The following is a 10101-nucleotide window of genomic DNA, read 5'->3' as shown; positions in this document are numbered from 1 at the left end:
TTTTTGTGACCCTTCAGATAAAACAAACACAACCCAGTTATTAATTCAGTCAGTATATATTCAGTCACGCCAGCCAGTCAGTCAGCTAGTCAGTCAGCCAGTCATTAATTCAGCCAGCCACGCCAGCCAGTCAGTCAGCCAGTCAGTCAGCTAGTCAGTCAGCCAGTCATTAATTCAGCCAGCCAGCCAGCCATCAGTCAGCCAGTCATTAATTCAGTCAGTCAGCTAGTCATTAATTCAGTCAGTCAGCTAGTCAGTCAGCTAGTCAGTCAGCCAGTCAGTCAGCTAGTCATTAATCCAGTCAGTCAGCAGTCATTAATTCAGTCAGTCAGCTAGTCAGTCAGCCAGTCAGTCAGCTAACCAGTCAGGCAGTCAGTCAACTAGCCAGTCATTAGCCAGCTAGACAGTCAGCCAGCCAGTCAGCCAGCCAGCCAGCTATCCAGTCAGCAGCTATCCAGTCAGCCAGCCAGTAAGTTATCCAGCCAGCCAGCTATCCAGTCAGCCAGCCAGTCAGCCAGCTATCCATCAGCCAGCTATCCAGTCAGCCAGCCAGTCAGTTATCCAGCCAGCCAGCTATCCAGTCAGTCAGCCATCCAGCTAGCCAGTCAGCCAGCCACTCAGCTATCCAGTCAGCCCAGTTTGCCAGCCAGTCAGTCAGCAGTTATCCATCCACAGTGTTTAGCTGTAATGCCTGTAACAGACTGGAGACCCTGACCTTGACTACCAGGGACCTAGCAACATCAGAGACACACTGGGTCTAAGGTAAGGTCACAGTATCACTGTGGTAACAGTGATAACAGTAAAGGTAAAGTAATGTAACAGTAAATGTAACAGTGCCTCTATCAGGACCTTAATGGGCTCTGAAGCCTAGTTTTCATGTATATTTAGGGCGTGTATATTTAGGGCCGTGTATAAAATGTTGGAGGCGGCTTATGTAGAGAAATTAACATTCAATTATCTGGCAACAGCTCTGGTGGACATTCCTGCAGTCAGAATGCCAATTGCACTCTCTCTCAAAAAGTATGACATCTGTGGCGTTGTGTTTTGTGACAAAACTGCACATTTTAGAGTTGCCTTTTATTGTCCCAGCACAAGTGCACCTGTGAAATGGATCCTATTTAATCAGCTTCTTGATATGCCACACCTCTCAGTTGGGTGGATTATTCTTGGCAAAGGAGAATGCTACAAACAGGGATGTAAAAAATTTGTGCCCAAAATATGAGTGAAATAACCTTTTTGTGCGTATGGAACATTTCTGTGATCTTTTATTTCAACTCATGAAACGTTGGACCAACACTTTACATGTTGTTGTTTATATTTTGTTCGGTGTGTAAAGTTATATATTGTATATTATATAATGTAGAGTTAGGACTTTATACTGTATGTTATATTGTGTAAATTAAGCCCTGATATATTGATATTATATCATCTAAAGTTAGACCCTGATATACTGTATATTATATGTGTAAAGTAAGGCCCTGATATATCGTATAAGATACAGTGTAAAGTTAGGTCTTATACTGTATACTATATAGTGTAGAGTTAGGCCCTGATATACGTTAATATATCATGTAAAGTTAGGTATTTATACTGTATACTATATAGTGTAAAGTAAGGCCCTGATATACTGTTAATTATATCATGTAAAGTTAGGCCTTTATACTGTAGATTATATAGTGTAAAGTTAGGCCTTTATACTGTAGATTATATAGTGTAAAATTAGGCCCTTATATACTGTATATTATAAAATTGTAAGTTAGGTCTTTATACTGTATATTGATAGTGTATATACTGCGTATTATATTGTGTAAAGTAAGGCCTTTATACTGTAGATTATATAGTGTAAAGTTAGGCCCTGATATGCTGCGTATTATATTGTGTAAAGTAAGGCCTGATATACAGTATACTATAAACCGGGTCGTCGAGCTCTGAATGCTTCTTGGCTAAAGCCGTGGTATATCAGAACGTATACCATACGAATGACTAAAACATTTATTACATTGGTAACCGTTTATAATAGCAATAAGGCACTCAGGGGTATGTGTATATGGCCAATATACCACGGCTAAGGGTTTATGGGCTGTGCGTTGCATATTACATATGAGCAGCGCTTAGCCGTGGTGTATTGGCCATATACCACTTCACCTCGAGCCTTATTAGTTAGTTATATAGGGTGCGTTTGTAAATTCACTCTGGCCATCTACTCCGATTTCAGAGCACTCTTGTCTGAGTGTGCCAGAGCGCAGAATAACTGAGGAGTTTCAGAATGTGCAACACCTGTTGATATATACCTGTGGCTGTACACTTTGGCAAAAAAAACTAATTAAATCCTGCCAGCAGCACAACTAGTCACCAGCGTCTAGATCACATTTTTTAAACTGCCTAACCAGCTCTGCTAGGGCGAGTAAATGGTCAGATTGAGGTATTCTCGTTTTGTGTCTGGAAGTACTAGCCAACTTTAGTCAGTTCGCTTGAGTGCTTGACTGCGGTTAATGAGACAACCCTACTCCTCTGCCAGAGTGAATTTACAAACGCACCCATAGTCTTACCTGGCTGCTCCTGAGTGTTCTAGTTCTGAAACGCTATTGTATGTTTCTGGTCCACACGTGCAGTTAGCCTAGAAGGGGGTGGTTTTTGTTGTGTGTGTGTGTGTTGCGTGTGCGTGTGCGTGTGTGTGTGTGTGTGTGTGTGTGTGTGTGTGTGTGTGTGTGTGTGTTGTGTGTTGTGTGTGTGTGTGTGTGTGTGTGTGCGTGTATTGTAGCCTATTGTAGTGTTCTGTGCTGTTGTGGTTTTCCCCATTGTGATGTCACTGTAGAATGTTGCGATGGATGGCCAATGGCCATTGTTGTTGGGAGGGTTCTTTCTGTGAATGTTTGTAAAGGGAGCTCCATTGTGATGCTTTTGTAGAACGTTGTGTGAGATCCAACCATTATGACGTCATAGTAGAGGAGAATGGTTGTGTGAGCTAGGCTGACTTCTGCTGTCACGTGTCACCTTAGTGCTATAGTCTATGCTGCTCTGGAAATATCACCAGGGATGTGTGGGGGAATCATTCATTCATTCCAGAGTTTCCCTGCACTTCTAAGTTGTTGTGTGATAAATGTGTTGAGTAGACTAATGCTGCTATTATGGATCCAATAGATGTATCAATTAATCTGTGTTTCAACTTGGCAGTATATATACTATAAATACATGGATATTGCATTGATAAATAGACAATAAAACATTAAGTTAAAATACAAATGAAAAACATGACAAATGTACGTTTACATTTGGGGATACTCAAAGAGTTGTGGTGATTAGTGGCTAAAGTAAGTTATGTGTGAATGTTTGTATTGTTCAGTCCTGGCCTTGGCATGTTTCATGTAAAGCGTAACACACACAGTGTTTGAGAAATAATGCACTTTATTGACTTTTGGTTATACTGTGGAAGATGTGGCAATATTGATTGTTGAATATAGCTACTCTATCATGTTTGTCTTATTGATTTGTTAATGATTGATAGTGTGTTTATAACAGCCCTTATTGATTGTTAATGATTGATAGTGTACTCCCTTTAGACTGCTATAGTCTCATTCTTCTGGTGTCTGGTGTTCAACTTTCCAAGTTCTCTCACGTCACCCCGCTCCTGCTCTCTCCACTGGCTCCAGTTGAAGCTCGCATCCGCTACAAGACCATGGTGCTTGCCTACGGAGCTGTGAGGGAACGGCACCTCCGTACCTTCAGGCTCTGATCAGGCCCTACACCAAACAAGGCACTGCTTACTCCACCTCTGGCCTGCTCGCCTCCTACCTCTGAGGAAGTACAGTTCCCGCTCAGCCCAGTCAAAACTGTTCGCTGCTCTGGCACCCCAATGGTGGAACAAACTCCCTCACGACGCCAGGTCAGCGGAGTCAATCACCACCTTCCGGAGACACCTGAAACCACCTCTTTAAGGAATACCTAGGATAGGATAAAGTAATCCTTCTAACCCCCCCCCCTTAAAAGAGTTAGATGCACTATTGTAAAGTGGTTGTTCCACTGGATATCATAAGGTGAATGCACCAATTTGTAAGTCGCTCTGGATAAGAGCGTCTGCTAAATGACTTAAATGTAAAAATGTAAATGTAATTATTCTGGCCTGTTGCCTGCAAGCTGGAAAAAAAGTTGGACTCGGACCCGAGGACAGTCAGACCCGACCCGAATGGACCCGAAGACAACTCAACCTAGACCCGACCATACCCTAATAGGACCAGGCCTGATTAGACCGACCATACCCTAATAGGACCAGACCTGATTAGACCCGACCATACCCTATAGGACCAGGCCTGATTAGACTGACCCATACCTAATAGGACAGACCTGATTAGACCCGACCATACCCTAATAGGACCAGACCTGATTAGACCGACCCATACCCTAATAGGACCAGACCTGATTAGACCCGACCCTACCCTAATAGGACCAGACCTGATTAGACCCGACCCATACCCTAATAGGACCAGACCTGATTAGACCCGACCCATACCCTAATAGGACCAGACCTGATTAGACCCGACCATACCCTAATAGGACCAGACCTGATTAGAACCGACCCATACCCTAATAGACCAGACTGATTAGACCCGACCATACCCTAATAGGACCAGACTGATTAGACCCGACCCATACCCTAATAGGACCAGACCTGATTAGACCCGACCCATACCCTAATAGGACCAGACCTGATTAGACCCGACCCATACCCTAATAGGACCAGACCTGATTGACCCGACCCATACCCTATTAGGACCAGACCTGATTAGACCCGACCCATACCCTAATAGGACCAGACCTGATTAGACCCGACCCATACCCTAATAGGACCAGACCTGATTAGACCCGACCATACCTAATAGGACCAGACCTGATTAGACCCGACCATACCCTAATAGACCAGACCTGATTAGACCCGACCCATACCCTAATAGGACCAGACCTGATTAGACCCGAGTGACAAAAAATATATAGATCAGCCAATTGCTCTTCTGGTTAACAAATAGGTCCTTATATGTTGGCTAGGACTTCTATAAGTCAATACATCCACCTTATTAGCTTAAAATAAATATCTCATATAGTCTATGCAGAGCCATGGTCGGGTCCATTTAGGTCCACTCGGGTCTATCAACTGTAGTTAGATAGACCCGATGACAATCGAACAGAACCCAACCCGGACCTGAGGGACAAATTACAATTTCAGACCCGAAAGAAAATCGTGCCCAGGTTGGGCCTGGGGTATATTGGGTCCACCCAGACCCGTGAAGACCTCTACTTCCAGCCTAGACTACCCAGAACCACCTTAGAACCATCATCTTTCTATTGGCCTCTCTACTTTTCTCTTCCCTTCCCTTCCCTTCTCTTCCCTTCCCTTCCCTTCTCTTCTCTTCTCTTCTCTTCTCTTCTCTTCTCTCTTTCTTTCAACCTACACATCTGGCCATCACCATGGAGAGGCCATGATTTGCTTACAAGGAGTGCGTAGCCAATCAGACAAGCCATGGGATCCCTATTCTCAAGCTTCAACCAATGTGCGCAGCGGTGATATTTGCATACAGGGAGGCTTGACCAATCCGTTGTCACTACAGGAGCAGGTTTTGCGGGTTCTGGCCTATGTGCGGGCGGGATGCAGAGATAAAGGTCTGCATATGATTAYCATGTGATTATAGAAGGTGTTTAGTATTGATCCAGTATCTGGTGGTAGGTTACTTCTAAACTCGCGCTGTGGACCTGCAGGGTGGACTGTTTGATCCTTTCTGACGGGAATAGTATCTCTGTAACAACATGCCTAAAAGGAAGGTGAGTCGCTCTGTTTAAAAAACAACCATCTCTAAACCGTTGTATCTGTGAGAGACAGGATAGCGGGCGTCTCTCTTAGCAGGTGAGCTGATGCGAAAGTTTCCAAACCCGAGCACCGCCTGTTAGAACGGTTCAGCCGGGACCTTTTCGGTCTGATGGGAGTCCAGAGGGGATGCGCGGGGCATGGCAGCGTTACTCCATGTTATTCGGTGTGTTTTCTGTCGAAACCCCTGCTCTCTCTCTCGCTCTTCATGGCCGGTGTGTACTCCCTGTTCACCCATACCGCGCTCCGGAATGCCGACCGGCAGGGATATGTGCGGTACCGCCGCTGGCGGTTTGAAGTGTCCGCTTTATCCCCGTCGTGACTACTTGGAGATTATTGTGCCTTTAGTGCATTTTAACGTGTTAGTGTGCCGACCTGTCTACCGGTAGGGATTTAAATCTGTCGATGGAAGAAGGATTTCACATGTTTTCCCCCTCTAGAAAGACAGTCTCTTCCTCTGTCTCTGTGGCGACCTGTCATTTTGTTTGCCCTACCTGTTTAACTAAAACATTTAAAACGATCAGTTTGCAAACAATGTAAAAAAAAATAATCATCCTTGAGTTGCTAAAAGATGCATAGAAACATGGTCTCTTGGGTAAGGCAGCTGTTAAATGCAGGCGTTTCAGCCCGGCTCGGTGCTTTCTGTGGAGAGGCAGACAGAGAAAGCACCGAGCATAGGCGTTGGTCATTTTCTCTAGTTATGTGGTGATTGGCTCAGTGTTCCGTCAGTCATGGGGACACTGTCACCGCAGAATCTCCAGGGAGAGCAAGGCAGTTCAAGACCCTTTAGGTGCTGCCAGAGATTTACATTAGAAGTGCCTGTCCAAGAAGGCTCAAGATCATTGGCCACAGATAAAATTACGTTAAATCACGTTATTTCTGCCGTAGCTTTGATTGGATTGATCATGTCAACAGCATACTTTAAAAAATCTTGGGTAACATGCTAGCTAGACAAGCAGTCATCATCATGAATCACGTTGACAATCTACTGGCAAATCCTTTTCAATCCTTGTCATATTCAGAGAAATTATAGATAAAACGTATCGGTGCTCATCGGCCATTGGACATAAATATTACACAACAAGTCGGAGATCACAAATTCAACAATGAGTGGTTTGGAAGGAATCTGGCTAACTGCGATGCAAAGCAATCACTATTTTGCTTCCTCTGCACACTATTCGGGTAAACCACTTCTCCAATCTTTTTGGAAATATAACAAAGAACAAACAGCAAAAACGTGTCGATGGTATGCTCAATTAAATTATAAAATATACAGACCACAAATTCCAATTGGCTATACTTAAACTCTTTAACATCATCCTCAGCTCTGGCATCTTCCCCAATATTTGGAACCAAGGACTGATCACCCCAATCCACAAAAGTGGAGACAAATTTGACCCCAATAACTACCGTGGGAGAAGCGTCAACAGCAACCTTGGGAAATCCTCTGCATTATCAGCAGACTCGTACATTTCCTCAGTAAAAACAATGTTCTGAGCAAATGTCAAATGACTTTTTAGCAAATACATACGACAGACCAGGTATTCACCCTGCACACCCTAATTGAACAAACAAACAAACCAAAACAAGGCAAGGTCTTCTCATGCTTTGTTGATTTAAAAAAATATTTTGACTCAATTTGGTATGTGGGTCTGCTATACAAATTGATGGAAAGTGTGTTGGGGGAAAAAATACAACATTATAAAATCCATGTACACAACACAGGTGCGCGGTTAAAATGGCCAAAAAACACACTTCTTCCCACAGGCCGTGAGGTGAGACAGGGGTGCAGCTTGAGCCCCACCTTCTTCAATATATAAACAATGAATTGGTGAGGGCACTAGAACAGTCTGCAGCACTCGCTTCACCCTACTAAAATCAGAAGTTAAATGTCTACTGTTTGCTGATGATCTGGTGCTTCTGTCACCAACCAAGGAGGGCCTACAGCAGCACCTAGATCTTCTGCACAGTTCTGTCGACCTGGGTCCTGACAGTAAATTCAGTAAGACTAAAATAACGCGTTCCAAAAAATGTCCAGTTTATAGGACCACAAATACAAATTCCATCTAGACACGGTTGCCCTAGAGCACACAAAAAACTATACATACCTCTGCCTAAACATCAGTAACTTCACAAAGCTGTGAACGATCTGAGAGACAAGGAAAAAGGTCTTCAATGCCATCAAAAGGAACATAATTTGACAAACCAATTAGGATCTGGCTAAAAATACTAGAATCAGTTAAAGAACCAATTGAGACTCTGAATGCAGAATATGCAAAATATCCTCTGTGTACAACGTAAAAACACTAAATAATGCATGCAGAGCAGGCTTAGGCCGATACTCGCTAATTATCAAAATCCAGAAAAGAGCTGTTAAATTTCTACAACCACCTAAAAGGAAGCGATTCCCAAACCTTCCATAACAAAGCCATCACCTACAGAGAGATGAACTGGAGAGAGTCCCCTAAGCAAGCTGGTCCTGGGGCTCTGTTCACAAACACAAACACACCCACAAGAGCCCAGAACAGCAACACAATTAGACCAACCAAATCATGAGAAAACAAAAAGATAATTACTTACACATTGGAATATTATTACAAAAAAACGAGCAAACTAGAATGCATTTTGTCCTAAACAGAGAGTACACAGTGCAGAATACCTGACCACTGTGACTGACCAACTTAAGGAAACATTTGACTGTACAGACTCAGTGAGCTGCCTTGCTATTGAGAAAGGCCCGTAGGCAAGAGAAAACAGGCTATGTGCCACTGTCCCAAAAATGAGGTGGAAACTGAGCTGCACTTCCAACCTCCTGCTAAATGTGTGACCATATTAGAGACACAATTTCCTCAGATTACAACAATTTGAAACAAACCCAATTTCGATAAATCCGATATCTACTGGGTGAAATACCACAGTGTGGAACAAGAAAGGCAACCAGTGAAGAACAAACACCGCTGTAAATACAACCCATATTTATGTTTATTGATTTTCCCTTTTGTACTTTAACTATTGCAATTATAAATAGACATTTGTAATGTCTTATTTCTTTTGAAACTTTTGTAGTTTAATGTTTACTGTTCATTTTTATAATTTATTTCACTTTTGTTTATTATCTAGTTCACTTCTTCTTTGGCAATGTTAAATATAAGCCTTAAATTGAATTGAATTGAGAGGGAGGGGGCGTATGAAGAAAGAGGCAGAGATAGGGGGGGGGGGGGGGGGCATGGAGAGTGAGGCAGAGAGAGGGGGGGGGGGGGGGGGGGCATGGAGAGTGAGGAGAGAGAGGGCGGGGCATGGAGAGTGAGGCAGAGAGAGAGGGGGGGGGCATGGAGGTGAGGCAGAGAGGAGGGGGGGGCAGTGAGAGTGAGGCAGAGGAGGGGGGGGGCATGGAGAGTGAGGCAGAGAGAGAGGGGGGGGGACATGGAGAGTGAGGCAGGAGAGAGAGGGGGGCATGAGAGTGAGGCAGAAGGGGGGGGGACATGGAGAGTGAGGCAGAGAGAGAGGGGGGGCATGGAGAGTGAGGGCAGAGAGAGAGGGGGGGACATGGAGGTGAGGCAGAGAGAGGGGGGGGCATGGAGAGTGAGGCAGAGAGAGGGGGGGGGCATGGAGAGTGAGGCAGAGAGAGGGGGGGCATGGAGAGTGAGGCAGAGAGAGGGGGGGCATGGAGAGTGAGGCAGAGAGAGGGGGGGCATGGAGAGTGAGCAGAAGAGGGGGGGCATGGAGAGGGAGGCAGAGAGAGAGAGAGAGGGAGGGGCATGGAGAGTGAGGCGAGAGAGGGGGCATGGAAAGTGAGCAGAGAGAGAGAGTGAGAGGGAGGGCATGGAGAGAGCAGAGAGAGGGGGGCATTGGAACGTGAGGGGAGAGAGAGAGAAAGGGGGGTCATGGAGAGTGAGGCAGAGATAGAGAGAGAGGTGGGGGGCATGGAGAGAGGGGGATAGAGAGTGAGGCAGAGAGAGATGGGGGGGAATAGAGGTGGGCATGGAGAGAGAGGGGAGGGCATGGAGAGTGAAGCAGAGAGCGAGGTTGTTGCTATGTAAATTATGCATTGTCCTCGTGGCTAAACACCAGGGTGTTTGCATAGCCTGTTTTAGAGAAAACCAAGATAGTAGGTGTTTAGCTAGCCTATCTACCTGTCAACCTGCCTACCTGTGAGCCCTGTTACTGTCTACCTGTCCTACCTGCTCTACTGATCTACCTGCAACCTGTCAACCATGCCTACCTGTCTACCTGCCTACCTGTCCACC

General features: G+C 44.9%; 1 protein-coding gene across 11 annotated transcripts in view; it reads left to right on the top strand.

Moving 5' to 3' along the window:
• Positions 1 to 5655: 5655 nt before the first annotated feature.
• The window catches only part of LOC112075927 (high mobility group nucleosome-binding domain-containing protein 3), a 29589-nt gene continuing 25143 nt past the window's right edge, over positions 5656 to 10101 (top strand). For 2 of the 11 annotated variants that reach the window (XM_024142847.2, XM_070441123.1), the window contains exon 1: positions 5659 to 5811. In XM_024142847.2, coding sequence (XP_023998615.2) covers positions 5797 to 5811 — 15 coding nt within the window. In that variant the 5' untranslated portion in view covers positions 5659 to 5796. Of the gene's footprint in view, positions 5812 to 10101 lie in introns of all 11 variants that reach the window. The other 9 variants (XM_070441125.1, XM_070441124.1, XM_024142844.2 and 6 more) reach the window with 8 other exon arrangements.

Source organism: Salvelinus sp. IW2-2015, unplaced genomic scaffold, assembly GCF_002910315.2.
Source record: "Salvelinus sp. IW2-2015 unplaced genomic scaffold, ASM291031v2 Un_scaffold3472, whole genome shotgun sequence".
Classification (NCBI taxonomy): Eukaryota; Metazoa; Chordata; class Actinopteri; order Salmoniformes; family Salmonidae; genus Salvelinus; species Salvelinus sp. IW2-2015.
This window is presented reverse-complemented; position numbering and strand designations above follow the sequence as displayed.